At 32.0% G+C, this 17766-nt stretch overlaps 2 protein-coding genes across 6 annotated transcripts; both read right to left on the bottom strand.

Moving 5' to 3' along the window:
- Positions 1–640: 640 nt before the first annotated feature.
- On the bottom strand, positions 641–4300 carry LOC105137242 (cyclin-B2-4-like). Of its 4 annotated transcripts, none has more exons than XM_011042928.1 (12): positions 3862–4300; positions 3629–3733; positions 3376–3508; positions 3117–3173; positions 2945–2996; positions 2700–2852; positions 2489–2614; positions 1898–1987; positions 1590–1811; positions 1399–1497; positions 1119–1300; positions 641–1007 (listed from the first exon to the last, which is right to left on the bottom strand). In XM_011042928.1, exons 2-12 carry the CDS (start codon positions 3681–3683, stop codon positions 863–865), a joined length of 1314 nt encoding a protein of 437 aa, XP_011041230.1. In that variant the 5' UTR covers positions 3684–3733; positions 3862–4300; the 3' UTR covers positions 641–862. The 4 variants fall into 4 exon arrangements, with proteins under 4 accessions (XP_011041230.1, XP_011041229.1, XP_011041231.1 ...); XM_011042927.1 differs by having other exon boundaries at positions 3629–3695; positions 3862–4299; XM_011042929.1 differs by having other exon boundaries at positions 1119–1297; positions 3629–3695; positions 3862–4296.
- A 480-nt stretch (positions 4301–4780) lies between these two features.
- Positions 4781–8469, bottom strand: LOC105137241 (serine/threonine-protein kinase PEPKR2-like). 2 transcript variants are annotated; one of them, XM_011042924.1, is made up of 4 exons: positions 8256–8468; positions 7161–7934; positions 6386–6682; positions 4781–5435 (listed from the first exon to the last, which is right to left on the bottom strand). In XM_011042924.1, the coding sequence occupies exons 2-4, from the start codon at positions 7915–7917 to the stop codon at positions 5080–5082; spliced, it is 1410 nt and encodes a 469-aa protein (XP_011041226.1). In that variant the 5' UTR covers positions 7918–7934; positions 8256–8468; the 3' UTR covers positions 4781–5079. The 2 variants fall into 2 exon arrangements, with proteins under 2 accessions (XP_011041226.1, XP_011041227.1); XM_011042925.1 differs by lacking the exon at positions 4781–5435 and adding an exon at positions 6042–6145 and having other exon boundaries at positions 8256–8469.
- Positions 8470–17766: the final 9297 nt, after the last annotated feature.

The following is a 17766-nucleotide window of genomic DNA, read 5'->3' as shown; positions in this document are numbered from 1 at the left end:
TGGATAACTTCTTTTTTTTTTAATTTGAGTTTTATAACTAGAAAATATTCATAAATATAAAATAAATAAAAAAGAATATCTTTAAATTTTTTAGAGTTGCTAAAAATAAGTAAATATTGATATTTATTCAAAATCCCTCAATTTTGATATGATGGTTTATACATTAAATAGTTTAAGATTATGAATTAATTAATCTAAATGACTGAAAACTAACTCCATTTAACAAAGAAATCGAAAAAAAATGATATAAACAAAAAAAAAAAATCAGTTTTATTAAATGAATGCAGTACAGGGCTTTTAGTACTTCTGATTTGCGCTATTTGTAGTTTTATGATCTTGATTGATGAGATCATAGATGGAATTGTCAGCTTCATTAGGTGATCTAGCCTTTTGATGTGATTTTAACAGGCAAGTAATCCCTGTTTAAGGCTTGAGCAAAACCTGGAGCTTGAACTTCTAGTTAAAAATTGTGTATAACAATGGGCATTCTAAATTTCCAAGGGAACGTTTGATGCTTTTGGACACAGATTACACCGCAGGTACAACCGCATTCTCAAACGAGCAAAAATCCAAACCAATCTATCCAAAACAACCCAAGTTCAATCATTATCTCAAATTGGGAATGATTCAACAACAAATATACATAGAAAACCAAGCCTTAAAAACATTATTTTGTTCTTGGAGACAAGTGACAACATCCTCCCTGCTGTGTTCAATTAGCATCAAAGAAAGAATACCAAAGTTTCTCTATGTTCAAGAAGTGGGGGGGCAACTTAAGTTGCACTATAACCCCAACCCCGAAATTTACTTGAATAAGGTTAAGTCTTTTCATGTCAATTCATCTTTTGCTTTATCAGTCCTGCTAGAATGGAGGATCCAGTAAGAAGTCCGCGGGTTCGTTCTTTGCTGCGTAACCAAGTTTTGAGGTACTATACTTCCGGTGTACACCTGTTAGCTTCCCTGTACCAGCAATCCTATGAAAATTAACCATAAGCCTTGAGCATTCCCTGTAATCCATGGGGAAAAAGGAAGCAAAACAGTGAGTAAAAAAGACTGTCAAGCTTGACATGTAAGGAACAACAAACAATTTCTTTTTAAGCAGGCGAAAAAACACTCACGTAAGCTGCTGTTCTGAGTAGCCAGTATACCACTCATTTATCTTGCTCCATTGCTTTGTTCCACTAAGGGTGCATTGAGCGGTGTATATTGCAGCAGCAGCTAACAATGAAGGTGGAAACTTGAGCATGTTGTATTCCACGAGGCAAAGCTCGATTATGAAGAACGCAAGCAATTCAAGCTGCTTCAAAATAACAACTGGTTTAGTATAATCAGTACCATTTCATTAAAAATCCGATTAAGCGCAGTTAAATTCTTTGTGTGAAGATCGGTACCACACACCTTCCTGTCACATTGTGAAGCTTTTAGGAATCTCCTCATAAAAACATAAGGAGTGGGAACAGAGAGATTAAACTGTAAAGCGTTGACCATGTTCTTCTCCTGCAGGCATTCAAAATCATATCATACATCCATCCACATTCTGATCATAATTAATATGATAACAATTAAAGAATGATAAAATAATAATATACCATGTCAAGCACTTCCTTTCTGCTGTATGCTTTGTCAGAAATCAGAATGAGATCCTCCACAACTGGAACTGATACTTCTTCATATTTGCATGCAAGCAGCATGGCTGTCACTCCAACGAGCTGGAGTTTCTTTCTCACGACTGGATGAACTGCTAGAAATCTATCAATTAGATTGACAGTAAGGTATAAGGTCTCCTCCATCAATTCAAACTTGTAGTGCACCTGTTAATCCAGTCAAATTTGTGAGCAGTTCTGATGAAACCAGATAACTAATTCTTGACCTTTTAAGCATTATGTAACATGCATACCTCAATCAACCAATCAATGAGAATGCCTCTCATTCTGTCATTAATGTCAAATTGCTGTGCCATGTAGTTTGGTGGGACACAGCCAGATCTCTGCAATCAATTTTCCAGGAAAAGTTCATGTAGTAAGGGAACTGATAAGGAAGATACTTCATAACGAAACCATACCACATCAGCGGCCCTTTTCCATGTATAGACCTTCCAACATACTTCATAATGAAAAGCTCCACCTTGGTTTAATTTAAGATTTCAAAATAAATGTGCACAGCCCTATTTGCCTAATAATCATAACATCAGCAGCCCTTTTCCATCAATCATTACCAAACGATTGGACATCTAGACCTTCCAACATACTTCATAATGAAAAGCTCCACCTTCGTTTAATTTAAGATTTCAAAATAAATGTATATCAGTCCTATTTGTCCAATAATCATAGGACAATCTTTTAGGCTAGTGATTCCTAATAAAATCTTACAAATTAAAATATTCTCCAATTATAACAAAAGACCAAGCAAAACAAAACAAAAATAAAAAGCAATGAAGGCTTTGTTTATGTTTCACAAATTGAATAGGAAGAGATATATTCTGTGTCACCTCTGCTTTCTTGTAGAAATTGTATAAATCATCAATGTATTCCACTACAGCAAGTGGATCCCTCTTGTCACAGCCGTCTATGTCCAACACCGGCTCTTCTTCGACATCTTCCATTTCAACTTCATCCTGCAGGAAACCAAGGTATCAATGGAACCCTGACAAAAGCTCAATAGCAATACAAACAAATTAAAAATAAGTTAATTGCAAATACCATCCTGTCGATCTCCTCCAGCATTGCCTCCGTATGTTGCACAAAAGTCGGAGCAGAAAAGTCATCACTAGTCTTGTAGTCCTCCACATCTATGATGTTACAATCTTCTGGCTCACTAGAAATTGGGACTGGGCGAACTGGTTTTTTGATTTCCTGTTTGACACAAACAACTCTCAATCCAATCTCACAACCCTAGACATCCCACCCTATAATTAAGAGAAAATTCAAGCTCTTTAAAAAGGTACCTCTGGTTCAAGTTGTTGCTGCTGCTTGTTAGCAAGCTGGGCCGCGTACTTCCTGAACAGACATCAAGAATAACACCAGAAAAAGATTCAATTAAAAGATCAAACCTTTGACATTAAAAACAAACACCTTCAACGTCAAACAAAGAGACAAAGAGGTCAATTAGTTACTGACCTAGTCAAAGGTCGATGCACTGGAATTGGTGGGTTCTTATTACAAAAAGCTTCTCTTCTAAAATAAAAAAACAAACAGAGAAGACAAACAAAAGAAAAAAACATCAAAAGTAGGTAATCAAAGACGCCGAAGAAATTTGATTAAAAAACTCCACACCACCAAGTGCCTATTTTCTTCTCTTTTCCTTACTTTTCTCGGGAACCAAACAAGATATAAAAGATTAAGATTAAGACAGTAATTAGGGTTTAAGAAGACTTACTCTGATAACCCTCTTTTGTTGACAGCACAGGGATACGGTGGACCTCCGATGATGTTCCGATTAATGTTGCTCAACGCCCGGCGATTAGTTCCGGTCGCCACTGGAAACTTCCCTAGTCGGCCACGTAAACCCTCTTCAAGATTGAAAAACAAATCTCATTTTTATTAGGGTTCCAATAGCTTTAAAAAAACATCATTTTTAAACCAAATAGATAATAAAATGTAAATACAACCTTTTGGGGTTCTTTTAATACCTTGAATATTTCCGGGTCCGATCACCCCCAGGTTGTTCTCATCGGATCCAGCCATTGTTGTCTATATCTAAAGGAAACCCTCCAAAAATTAAAAGAGCTAAATATCTATAAAGAAAGTCATTACAGTACAAATTTTGATTCGATTAAGTTTTAATTAAAAGAAAAGAGAAAGAAAACCAGATCAGAATTGATTTCAAAACGTAAAACCCAGATCATAAAATAAAAACATTCACCTTCAAAATTCAAGAATTCTTTTAAGCTTCTTCGATATCGATAAAAGAAAAAAAACCCTTCAGAGCCTTCTTTCTTTAACGCCCGCCCGTGCCTTGATCTTAGAGAGATACTATTCAAAAGAACCCCGTTAACGGAGTACGATCTCTCTCTCTGTCTCTCTCTTCCTCTTCTTCTTCTCTCTGGTTCGAGTTCTGGCTCTGGTACTGAAATTGTTTGTTGGGTTTAAGAGGAGGAGGAGGAGAAAGAAGTAGAGGAGAGAAAAAAATATAAATAGACTAAGCACAAGCGATATGGAGACGCAAATATCGGATTTATGTCTGTGCCCTCCTCTCAAGTTTTAAAACCAACGGCTAGTAGATTCTGGCCGTCGGATCTTCTCTGATTGAAAGGTCGCGTTCTCTTGTGCGCTGCACAACGGTTACCTTGCCAGGTGCCCTTTCTTAAGAAATTTCCACACTTCACTACTTTACTCTCCTGTCTTCTAGGCTGCTTCGGTTAATGTCTAATAATACAATGAATAAATATAAAAAAAGTATTTGATTGGAATGATAAAAATAAAAATAAAGAATAGTGAGTGTTTCACAGTGTAATAGCTTCTGTTTTTCTTACGTTTTTTTAAAATTAATTTACTTGAAAATATATCAAATTGGTTTTTTTATTTTTTTTTTACGATTTTAATATACTAATATGTTATTATTATTATTTTCTTATCCTTCCTCCACAGCCTTTTTAAGGGTTGGTTGTCTTTTAAAGCGAGGGATTTATCACCCTTTAATTCTACTTGATAACCCCCACCTTGGACCCAATTGAGGGCACCTTGGAAATTTTGAATTTCCAATAATTTCATGCCAAGTTGCAAGATAAATTGATATGGGAAGCTAGTGCATTTGGTAAGTTTCTGAGTAATGACATCCATTATATCCATATAAACCTTTCATATTAATCGAAATCGCATCCTGAAATTAGTCTCTCAAAATAATAGTATCAATAACTGAATGTTATTCAGTTCAAATTATTATTTTTGAGAGATGTTGCATTTAATGAAAAGATATTAAGCCATATTTACAAGCTATGGTTATGTTACTCTCGTTACCATCTTTGCCCAGTATCCACTGAATATTGGAGTTTAAGTGTGTGGCTGTTCTGAATCCTCTTCTCTCCCACTTCACAAAACAGTGGAGATGAGCAATGTTAGTGGTGTCAGTGTGTCACCAGAATCAAAATGCTCTACACAGATTGTTAGCTGTGATGTTAGATGAACACTGCTGCTCTATTGGGCCAGTGGGTCCACACAATCTACTCCTCTTCGGCTCTGATATCTTAACATGGGAAATCGCTACTGCAAGCGCGTCAACTAAACCACATTCATCCTGCTCTTCTGACTTGCAGCTCAAACTATCAGATGGATGCTGACTCAAGTCCTCCTCAGAAAAGCCAGCTCCTACCTGGTTTCCAGGTGACACAAGTGCATTTGCAGGTTGGCAGGAAGTTGCAGCACCTTGATTCTTTGTTTTTGATCTGATGGACAATGTCTTTAAGGTACGCTCTGTGTAAAACAAAATCCATGGATGCCCTGAGGAGACAGCAATTAACAGTCAGTTTAGATGGACAGAAAAGGCAATAAACTCGCAAATTACTCCACGTTCCACCATCACAGAGTCCAAGAAATGAATCAAGATCACGGACCATGCACAATTCGAGAGAGTTAGCAACAACTTGGTGAAAATGGGTTTAATTATCCCTTTGCAAACAGACAAGCTCACGTGGATAGTAAACCCAGTGAAAATGGTAATTCTAAGAGTTAGCAACAACTTGGTGAAAATGGGTTTAATTATCCCTTTGCAAACAGACAAGCTCACGTGGATAGTAAACCTAGTGAAAATGGTAATTCTAAGTCCATGTATGTGCGTTAAAATCTCGAACAAATTTACATTATCAGAAACTGATGCAGGAAGAAAAGAACGAGATCAGAATTACAGATTAAGAAATTTGGAGCATCTTTTAATCAAAACCATCACCTCAAGGCCAGGAATTCACTTTCACACTATACCTTTGAGGAGCCATTACAAATTGAGATTAAAAGGAAAGATGCAAAGAATTCTTACGTTTGACTCAAAAGACAGGACACATCATGCATCTAATTTAGGATGGCAGCTCAACACATGCAAGAAACATAAGCTGAACATTCTTCTTTCAGTTAGAGAGGTGGTAACCCAGAGAGTAAATACTCTGAGATAAGTAAAGAATGGAGATTTCTTTGACAAGGGACATGCCAGCAATCCCCTAAAAAGCATTCCATCAAGTTGCTTCTCATCAGACAAGGACCACGGAGAGAAGGTCTCTTAAAATGAAAACTGCATACTCATTAAAGAAATTATCACTAAGTGGCCCTAGTCTAACCCATCTAGATGGATAAAATTGCAACAAAATCTTTCTGCCTCAATTCAAGCAGCCATGAGAACCAGAAAAAAAAAATGCAACCATATGTCCAGGGTCTTAGTTCATTGGGAATCAGAAACTTACTCAGTACTTCATCTGCGGTGATCCTGGCTGAGACATCCCTTGTCAGCATTCTTGCAACTAGATCACGTGCAGGTTTAGATATAGAGTCCCATATTCCAGTGTGAAAATCAAGCTTGACATTCTTGATTGCCTCAAAAACAGCCTCTAAGGAGTCGCCTTGAAATGGAAGGCCCCCAACCAGAAGAGCATGCAGGAGGACACCAGCACTCCAAATGTCAACCTTCTCGGAATAATTTCCTAACAGAACTTCAGGGGCAACATATGCTGGACTTCCAGCCAAACCCGATAAGGTCTGCCCTGCAGGATAGTAAGAATGCCAACTCATATGCATAAGATAAGCTTTGAGAACACAAGTAATAATTACAAAAAGAGCTTGCAGAGAGCATCTGTTCTTCTATTAGTCTGTGTTACATAGCAGCATGGCTGCCAAAGTCAACCAGGCAGATATGAATTTAGATATGTATAGCACTATTTTATATAACAGCGTTGGCCATACTGAACAACTCATGACATCACATGCTAAAGACAAGAGCATGCTTTCTGAACCAACAAATCATACAAGAGACACCACGTTATCCCTACCTCCTGCATGACCGTTCAACAATAAAATGCCCTGATGTCCATGAGGATATGCATGTCAAACATTCTTCATTTTCAGTCTATATGCTTATTTTTTACATGCTTAAGTCGTCAGCACCAACAAAGCAAATGCAATATAAAAGAAAGCACTGGAAAGCAGAATGAGCACTTCTCAAAACAGATGCAGAAGGCCTACCATTTGAAATTCTCATAGCCAGGCCAAAATCTGCAAGCTTCATCTTCCCCAGGCTCACTAGAAGTATATTCTCAGGCTTTATATCTCGGTGCACAACACCCATGTCATGACAATACTTAATAACTAACATCACATCCTTGAATATATTAGCAGCGCGTTGCTCTGAGTACCGTCCCTCATCAACCATCTGATCAATCAAACGTCCTCCAGAGCATAACTCCATCACAAGCTGAAAACACTCCGACTCCTCATACACAGCATGCAATGTCACCACACCAGGATGACCAGACAGATGCTGCATTATCTCTACCTCCCTATGAACTGTCTCCTCTCCCTTCTGCAAAGTCTTACAAGCAAACTCAACACCAGTAACCTTAGACCTGCACAACCAAACGGAGCCAAATTTACCACGCCCAATAGCATCCCCCAAAATATAATCATCCTCAAACTTATTTTTCCTACCCGTTTGAGTAGCAACATCTATGCACCCTATCTTCCTCTTAAGCCCTCTTCCAGGTAGCACCAACGAAGATGAGGCACCACAAGGTGGGGCAGTAGCAATGCCTGCAAGCCTACTTTTGAAAGAAGTAACAGGTTCCCTACCCCGATCTTCTTTGCACCTCTTCTTTAACCTATTATAATCTTCTAACGAATAATGAGACCTAACATTGGATGATTTCAAATCACACGTTGGTATTACTTCCTCTTGTGCATTCTCACCCGTATCTGCTTCACTCCCTTTCCTCTTCTTCCTCATCAAATCAAAACTATCACCTATCACATTAAAATTCGAAAAAATAAAAATAAATCAACTTCTACTGCACTGCACTTCCGGATTCGGTTACAGAAGCACAGAAAGTAAACAGAATGGAATCAAAATTCATTTGATAAAAATAAATCGAAATTGTTTTTACAATTTTATAAACAAAATTATAATCTGAGATCGCTGAACCCCTAAATTGAAATTTAAAAAAAAAATCAACAACAACAACAGGAACCAAAGGGAACATAAATCAGAAGATTCAACCTTTCATTGTTATTCATTAACTGAACAGAAAGTGATTAAATAGATCGTGATCAAAGCAAAGTAAATACCTTTTTGAGCAGAAATCTTGTTCGAAGTCTGAGATCAGAATCACAAAATCCACACCAAAAGATAGAGATAGAATATAGATCGGTGTTTATTGGAGAAAATTGAGGACCAAATATCAACCGGATAGGAAAGAAAACCCTAGAAATCTTCGATTACTGATTTGGGGCAAACTTTTGCGCGATTATATATATATGTATTCTTAGAGAGGGGGGGGGGGGGGGGAGATAGAGATCTGTTTACGTAAGTAAAACTATTTTTTTATTACTTCTATTTGAAGTTCTCTATTTCTTTTTCCTTTAATTAATAGAAAAATATTTTTTTAAATAAAAAGATAAAGAAATACATTAAAATTATAATTATTTTTCATAAGAAAATAAAACTATAATTATCTTAATATTTTATATTTTTAATAATTTAATTATAAATATTTATTTAAATTAAATTAAATTAAAATTGTCATAAAATGTTATATTATTAACTAAACAATATTTGTAATAAAGATTAAATTTATGACAATATCTAAAAATATAAATATAAAAAAGAATAATTTGAATTTTTTATATTGTTAAAAAATCCATGCATGCAAGAAAAAAATTATTATCAGGCTTTTTTATTTTAAAACAGTGAAAAAATCATAAAAAAACCCTCTAAAATATGCTCTTAAATTAAATATGAAGATTTTGTAAAAATGTAAAGTAATTTTTTAAATAAAAAGTTTTATAATTTTTTCTGTTTCCGAATCCGGGTCTAACCCAAACACCCATATCACGTTTTTTATGTTTCTCGTGCAGCTCGGCGCAGAGAAGGTGATTCGTGGCATAATCTGATCCGTTTCTTGGCTTTATGATTTTGACTGGAAGTCAGAATAATTGAATGATGAAGTTCGTGCTGCGTTGGGATTTGTGATTTTTTTAAGAGACCAAAAGGCAGGCTGTCCGTGACGACTCGTGATGTGATTGATGGAGGGGAGTACGTGAGGCATACGCGACTGATAAGTGACGTGGCGTTCTGGTAGAGCTTAATGAGTGCATTGGTAGATTTTGTTTAGGACACGACACCGAGGCAAGTGGGGTTATTGTCGGGTAGTCATAGTAGTTTATTATGGATAATACCAGGTTTTCAGTTCTACGCCAGCTATTAGTTGAAGGTTCCAAACCAAATTTTCCGAGGTTTAGAGGGTGATCAAGATATTTATAATTTGGTTTGGATTGTGTGTTAGTATTTTATTTGAATAAAATTAAATATCCTTTTCACTTAAAAAATAGCTCTGGTTTTGAAAAAATAGCATGCATGAAAGAGAACTAAAAAGTGGTTATATTTTCTTTTATGTTTAATTTGATTATTATATTAGATTCAATCTTGAATTTAACTTCATCTAGAGTTTAAATTACAGATTTAATAGAAGTATTTTTAAAATAATGTCATTTTAAATTTTTTAATAAAATATTTGTATAAAGAATGATTTTTTAAAAAATCATTTGAGTTATCTAAATTAAGTTTTTCGCTAACATTTAAATTATTTGAAAATAAAATATTACTTGGCTAAACTTCGAGTTAGTGAGTTACCGGTTAATCCATCAAGACTGTTATAAATTTAATAACTAAAAATATTTATGTTATTTAAATAAATTAATTTAATTAAGAAACATATTTCTAATTACTTTTGGATTATAATAAAAGTCATGCAAAAATATTATAAAATTAAGTTTAATAATATCAAGTTTATATTTATATTTATTAATATCAAGTTTATTAAAAAACATCATCCTGTTTTAAACATTGAGTGCTTTCATGTACAAATGATTTTTGATATATCAAAATCTATTGAGTTATGGCTCTTCAATCTACAATTTTTTTAAACAAAATCAACAGAACATTATAGGCATCATGATTGAGTTTTTATTTAATACCTAATTCATCAGATTGATTAAATCTTAACCAAATTAATTAAGTATTTTTTTAATCCAGACTAATTTAGATTATACTTCAATTGAATCCGGGGTTAACTTGCTATCAAATCCAAGTATTAAAACAATGATTCTACGGAGTTGAACAAACACCACCAACCTACGTGGTTTGCGTCTCTTTCTTGCCTATGATGACTTTGACAGAATATTGCTGCTTCTTGTAGAAGCCAGTCCACGATCGGAGTTAACAAACAGCTCAGTTGACCTTGCTTCCGCTTCCCTGGTCAGGTCAATATCATACCAGAAGTCGATGCTAGTTTTCTCTCTCCTCTTCTTATTTTTCACTGGCATTTGATCTTCGATGCATAAGCCCGTCAGGTTAATGTTTTTCCAATCAATTTGCTACCTTATCTTATTCAGCTTAAAAAAAAAAAAACTCAACTGAAGTTAAAAATTCAAGTTGAATAGATAAATAGGTCAATTCAGGTCTAACCTGATCAAAACTTTACACTTAATCTGTTATTTATTTATAAAAAAAAATCAATAAAAACAATATTATTTTGATATTAAAAAAAAAAAAATCTCTTAACTTACTCGGATCGAGTTTTATAGCGGTGATCCCAAGTAAACTGATTCGCGTATTAGAAATGGCTAGGGATGGCAGGTTAATTCGACATGAATAAATCCACATATTTGTGTAAGCAATTGAGATTTTAATAATTACACAATTAGTGTAGGTGTAATTAATTATACTTTGAAATATCTAGGCTTGTGATTGCTGGGTATGTTCCCTCCTCTCATTTAAAATGATAAGTACGAGAAGCATAATTGTCATGGATTTCTAGCATGATATAGCATAATTTCAATTAAATAGAGTGATGAGTATAATTTACTCTACGTGATTTAATATAAAAAATTTACTATGAAATCATTTAATTGTGAAATTATAAATAAAAAAAATCTAGATGTTCTTGAGTGATGTTTTATTAGTGTTTCAAAAGAGAAAAGATAATTAAGTATAAAAAAGAATAATAATATATTTGATTGAAAAAATAAAAATTAAATATCTCTTGAAGTTAGTTTTATAATGAATTTATATATTTTTAAAGCAAGAAAAAAAATACTTTCATCTTTTTTTATATGTATTTCAAGATAGTAACTAAATTCTATCAATTAATGTATTTGATATACTTGATATCATGATGTAAATTTTTTTAAAAAATATTTATTACTTAAAAATATATCAAATATATTATCTTTTTATTTTTTTAATATTAATATATTAAAAATATATTAATTTAATATTTTTTCAAATTAAAATATATTTTTAAATTACACCCAAACACTTTTACAAATGCAAGCAAGGATAACGAGAGAAGAAATATTCATTTACTCATTTTAGAAAGCTGGTATTTTGATTAATTACTCATTAAGTTAGAATTTGTTTGGTGACAAGCTTGTGATTTTATCGTTGTGCTCTCGTTTAACGGCCCACAGGACGAAGGTGTTCTGTCAATACGTTGCTGCGGTCTAGAATGACATGTCTGTGGCACCTTTAGTTACTGTTAATGGATGAGACATCCTAAACTAGGATTCTCAATTCCAAACTGGGGCACCATAATCAACGTCACTGAATCTTGGTTGGGTTTTCAAGTGGATGTTGATGGTGAATCAGACGGCTGAGAGATCATCAGCATTTATTTCTTTTTGCCCTTTGTTTTAAACGAGAAGTGAGTGACGATTCGGTGTGTTTCCGATAAGAGAAGGCTGGTAACATTACCTATAATCTAAATGGGGTTGTGTTTTCACTTCTATTATCTTCACTGTTTATTGTTTTATATTTTATTATGGATAAATTATGCAAAAAAATTTTGATTTTTAAATTCTTTTTGAACAAAAACAATTGATTTTAATTTTTTATAAAAAATTAAAATTGAAGAAGAATGGATTGAAATAAAAAACATAGCAAACATGAGCGGCGTGCTATAGATTTTGAAAAAGATACAATTTGATCCCTTTACTTAAATAATCACACAAAATATTCAATTTTGGTATCTCAATATTTTTCCAGTTTTATTTTGCTATAAAAATTTATTTTTATCATTTTTGGTATTTGGTTGAATGAGAAGAAAGAGAGAAATATTATCGAATTTAAGTGGTAGAGTCATGTTATTGATATTGATTTAGGTTACCAAAATAAATGATATTTATGTAAAATTGTCTCATTTAATGAGGAGAGTTGATATTAAGTGTTTTTGTTCTTGAAAGTTCATGAAAAAAAATCTGAATTAGGGTTTATTTTTTATTTCAAATTATTTTTTAGGGTTTTTAAGCAATGAATAAATTTATAATAGTTTTTGACACGTTTCAGGTTAAAAAAACATTGAGCCCTATTTCTCACTCACCATGGTGGTAGGAATATGAGCAAAATAGATGATATGTAGTTTGTTTTTTTTTTTTTAAAAAAAAAAATAAGATAGGCAATATGCCATGCGCTCCGGATGCAGTTAAAAAAAGAAGCCTAGTTGCAGGCTTGTCAACGCGTGGGCTTTAATGAAATGAGTCAGATCCAACAATACATGATCCTTTTTTTTTATTTTTTATTTCATTTATTTAAAAAAAAAACTTAATTATATTCACACTAATACCTCTTCTCTATTTTATTTTGTTTAGAAAATCTCTTTTAAATAATAGTGATTTTTTAAATATGTGTTTAATTTTCAAAATTGTTTTTCTAATTTATCTATGATGATTTTTAATCTTCTTTATAGATGAATCTTTGAAAATAAAAAGATATTTATTTGAGATTAAAAAAGTTTTTCTAATTATATTTACACTAATACCTCTTCTCTATTTTATTTTGTTTAGAAAATCTCTTTTAAATAATAATGATTTTTTAATTATATGTTTAATTTTCAAAAAAGTTTTTCTAATTTATCTATGATGTTTTTTAATCTTCTTTATAGATGAATCTTTGAAAATAAAAGGATATTTATTTTGAGATGATATTTTTAATATGTGTAGCCTTATATATTATTCAATTAATTTAATATGGTTGTCTATTTCTATTATCATTTGATGAAATAAAAAATATTTTAATAAATAAAAATTAATGAAGATGATCAAGATGTCCCATCTTACGAGATTAAATATATTCATCTATATTTATCTTTTATTTTTTCAAGTTTTTTTCTAGGCTTAATTAATTATTATTATTTATTTATTAGTATATATAAATCTCATTTTATTTGATTATACATGCCTATAAACTTTTTGATTTGCATTAAAAAATTTTGAACTACAAAAATATATTAAAAAAACTTATATATATAATTTTTTTTATATAAAATAAAGATATTTGACATGCAATGAATCACATAACTAGTAACTATTAAATCGTGTCCAATCTAATGAATTTTCTTGTATATATATATTTTTTTGTCCTCTTTGAGCTCCGATGTCAGGAGTTATTAACCCTCGATTTTGGATTTTTGAAACAAGTTTAAGCCTTGTCCTTTTGATCTTAGCATTGGTTTAATTGATTTTTAGGGAAGTTTTTAGGATCATGAAGAAATTGTTACCATCATATAGAAAGAAAGAAGCTTTCGGTTTGGCCCTTGACATGGATTATGCCAAGAGTTAAGAAACTCCATTTAATTAATATTCAAAGAATTGGTGTCGTTTCGATTGAATTTTGTCTCCATAGCCTTAAAAACTTGAGGGTTAATTTTGCTTTAAATGAAAAGGGATTGATAGAAAATCATACCATTAAATTTGTATCTCTCAAGGCCTAACAAACTCATCAAATCCAAGTGGAATTAATTAGGTGTGTTTTTGATATCATGATAATGTTTGTGATTGTGTTTTGAAAATATAAGTTTAAAAAAATTATAAACTATAGTTTTGTTTAATAATTTTTTTAAAGTAAAATACATACAAAACTATAATATATATATATTAATTAAATACTTTTAAATTTATATTAAGAACAAAACACACTCCGCACCACAGAATGCACAGGAGAGGGTATCAGAGCTGTTTGCAAGAAGCATATCAAGGATTTTCGTATTTGGAAATGAACTTAAGAAATTTGAATGTTTAACAGCCAGTAATAATAATAACAACAACAATAATAACTAACTAACGGTCCATTTTATGACACGAAAAAAGTAAGAAAACCAATGATTAGCATAAAAATAAGCTACCTGAGGAAAAGCCAAATAGGAACCACAAAAGGCAATAAAACCTTGTTAGAGCTGACTTATGAACTGAATTAGAAAAGGGTTTAGTTAATTACTGGTATCAACCTGCAAGTTAGTTGATTATTTCTATTAAAATAACACGTTTAATTTTATTCTATTTTTAAATTGAACCAATAAAATTTAGACCAGTGAATTGTGTTATAGTTCAATTCAACCAAATTAATTGATTTTTCCCCGATAAATATATTTTATGATTTAATTTAAAATCTAACTTAGATCAAATTTTAAATCAAGAGTTTCTAAAATTAATCTTGTCAAAATAAAATTTTGTATAGTGTTCAAGAAATAAATAATGATATTTTACTCGTTACTTTCTAGAGTCACTTTGAAAAAAAAAATGAAACTCATAACTTACTAAAAATAACGGAAATATCTTCATATATATATATATATATATTTTCTACTTGTATTTATTTTTTTAAAAAAATAACCAATAAAACATCATTAATTATTCTCCCATACCATAAAAATTGTGATGTCACAATGATGTCATAACACCTTTGAAAATAAAAATATATTTAATTACATAAGACTTATTTCCTAAGACGTGTAAGTTTTGTATAAAAAAAAATTTAATAAAAAAACTTCCTTTTAGTTCCAGCTACAATAGAAGTTCTGAACAGTGGAACTACTGAAGCTAAAGAGAACTCTGCAGCAGCTTTATTTAGCTTATCAATGCTTGCCGAGAACAAAGTGACAGGAATCTGGGTATGGTAGATGAAGCACTGTCAATCTTTCTACTTCTTGCATCGCATCCGGAGGGGCGGGATGGGATTGGACGGCTCTCATTCACTGAAACTCTTGTGGAGATCATGAAAGAAGGCACCCCCAAAAAACAAAGAACGTGCAACTTCAGTCCTTCTTGAGCTGGGATTAAACAATTCACTTCCATGCTTGCAGAACTTCAATTTGGTGTGTATGAACATTTAATGGAGATTTCCAAGAGTGGAAGCAATAGAGCACAGAGGAAGGCAAATCCTCTCTTACAGCTTATGAGCAAAGCTGAGCACATTTGAGAGATATACCTAATGATCTGTCCCAGTTACTATAAATCTGACATCCACTAATTGTGTGCCAGTATCGTCTCTCTCTCTCTCTCTCTCTCTATTGTTTTCTGGCCATTAGAATAACTTGGTATTTGTTTATTCACAGTCATTTCACTTTGGTTTCGGAAATCTGAATTGTTTTAGGAGAACACATAAATCTCAGAATCAGAGGTTAATTACATATCAGGATTAAGGAAACTTTGCAGCACCAATTGCTCTCCCCCATGTCCAGACCCCGCTCAAGCCGAAACAAGGCATGTTGCCAAAATCAGAGTTATTAAGACTGGCTTCGCCCATCTAGTTCAAGTCTCAGCTCAGTGAATCAATTTAAATCGATAAAAATCAATCCAAAATAACATTATTTTAAAAAGAAAAGGAAGTCAAATAAAGTTTTACGTAGGTTTTGACTTGATTACTTAGTTCCTACTTGACCAGAAATACTAGATCAACTTCCACATAAAACTCTAAGAACCCAGATCAACATATCACTGAACTAAACTCTGGCCAAAATCCTTATCAATGTAGGGTTCCATTCTTAATGGCTTGCATTGGAAGAAACAAGTATAAGCACTTGATACCTACCTAATATGTGTTTGGAAGTATATTTGTAGTTATTTTTTAAAATAATTTTTATTTTAAAACATATTAAAAAATATTTTTTTAAAAATATTTTTGATATCAGCATATCAAAATTATTTAAAAACATAAAAAATATATTAATTTAAAATTAAAAAATTAAATTTTTTTAAAAGTACTTCTAAAATGCAATTGATAATGATTTGAACCCTGTTTTTTATTTTAAATTATGGTCAAAACTTGAATTTAAAAAATTACAATATATGATTTTTTAAATTTATTTTTTCAAATGGTAATTACAAAAACTATTATAATATAACACAACATAGTGTGAATTTAAAATTGTGGTGCAAAATAATTTCTAAAATAATTTTTTATTTAAAAATATATTAAAGTATTTTTTAATTTTTAACATCAACATATTAAAAAAAAATATTATTTAAATATTTTTCTCAAAACAAAAACATTTTTAAAAGCAAAAGGTGTAGCCGGGCCCGTTTATACTTCACTTCCCAATTTTATTTTATTGTTTTCCACGATGAATGAGTGGAAATTATCTTTCAAGTCTTTGTACTTTAATGAATATATCAGATCATGCTACAGTTCTTGTACTTTCGAAAAATAACAGAGTTTTGTTCATAAGTTTTCCCCATTACTGGGTAAAGATTTTATAAAGGAAACCAAACTCATAAAAATGAAATATTTTGTTATTCAAATTAAGTAGCATTTCCAAATTAATGTTCATTTATTAAAATTAAATTCACATTTATAATCCCATATAAAGCAAACTATCCCTACATAATAATCAAGATTCCAAATCAATCTTTGCACAATAAAATTAAGTTTGAATTTGTAATTCAATAATAATAAAAAACTATCCCTGCATAACGACTATTCACCAGCTCCAGCTCCTCCACTTCTTTTTTTTTTTCTATGAGAAAATAAGATGTCATTCACACAAAAAATCAAGAAAATGTATCTTCAGCCCAAATATTATGTTTTATTATTACATAATAAATTATGTATTGCTAACTCCCTCTTCTCTTTATACTAAAACCGAAAATTATTTTCCTAAAATATTTATTTCACGAAAATGTTATTCTCAGATCAAATATATATTTTTTATTGGATTGAAATATAAAAAAATTGGTTTCATTCCATGCAAAAAAAGAAAAAAGAAAACACCACCTTTCAAATAAAAAAAATACAATCGAATTTCATTAAAATGACAAAAAAAGAAGAAAGAAGTGAAATCAAGAGAATAATGCAATTACGGCTTACGGTGGGCCACACAGCATCCCTTGTGGCCAAGCTCACGGCGCTTGGCCCATTAGAATCTTTTTTGGAACCTTCTCTCTCGTAGAAAACCACAGCCGCACCTCTTCATTCGTATCTGTCATGGACATGTATAGAGCACGCGTTTCAAGGCTTTACTCCATACGTGTCATGAAATGAGTCGTCCATGTCACCTCCTGCCACGCGAGGATACGGATTAGTTTTAGCGAAACACCCCGATTTGGATAAGGTACTATGGATAGATGCCGTTCTAAATTATTATTATTATAATCTTTTTTTTTTTTGCCACCCTGGCCTTTCCATAAACAAATCATGATATCACCACGTGGATCCCTTAACAAATGAAATATCGCGATGAGTGTTTAAATTAGTGTTTGGTTACCGGGATAAAAGAGAATGAGATAAAGGAGAGGTGGAGACAACGTG

The sequence above is a fragment of the Populus euphratica genome, unplaced genomic scaffold (assembly GCF_000495115.2).
Source record: "Populus euphratica unplaced genomic scaffold, PopEup_1.0 scaffold65.1, whole genome shotgun sequence".
NCBI classification, from domain to species: domain Eukaryota; kingdom Viridiplantae; phylum Streptophyta; class Magnoliopsida; order Malpighiales; family Salicaceae; genus Populus; species Populus euphratica.
This window is presented reverse-complemented; position numbering and strand designations above follow the sequence as displayed.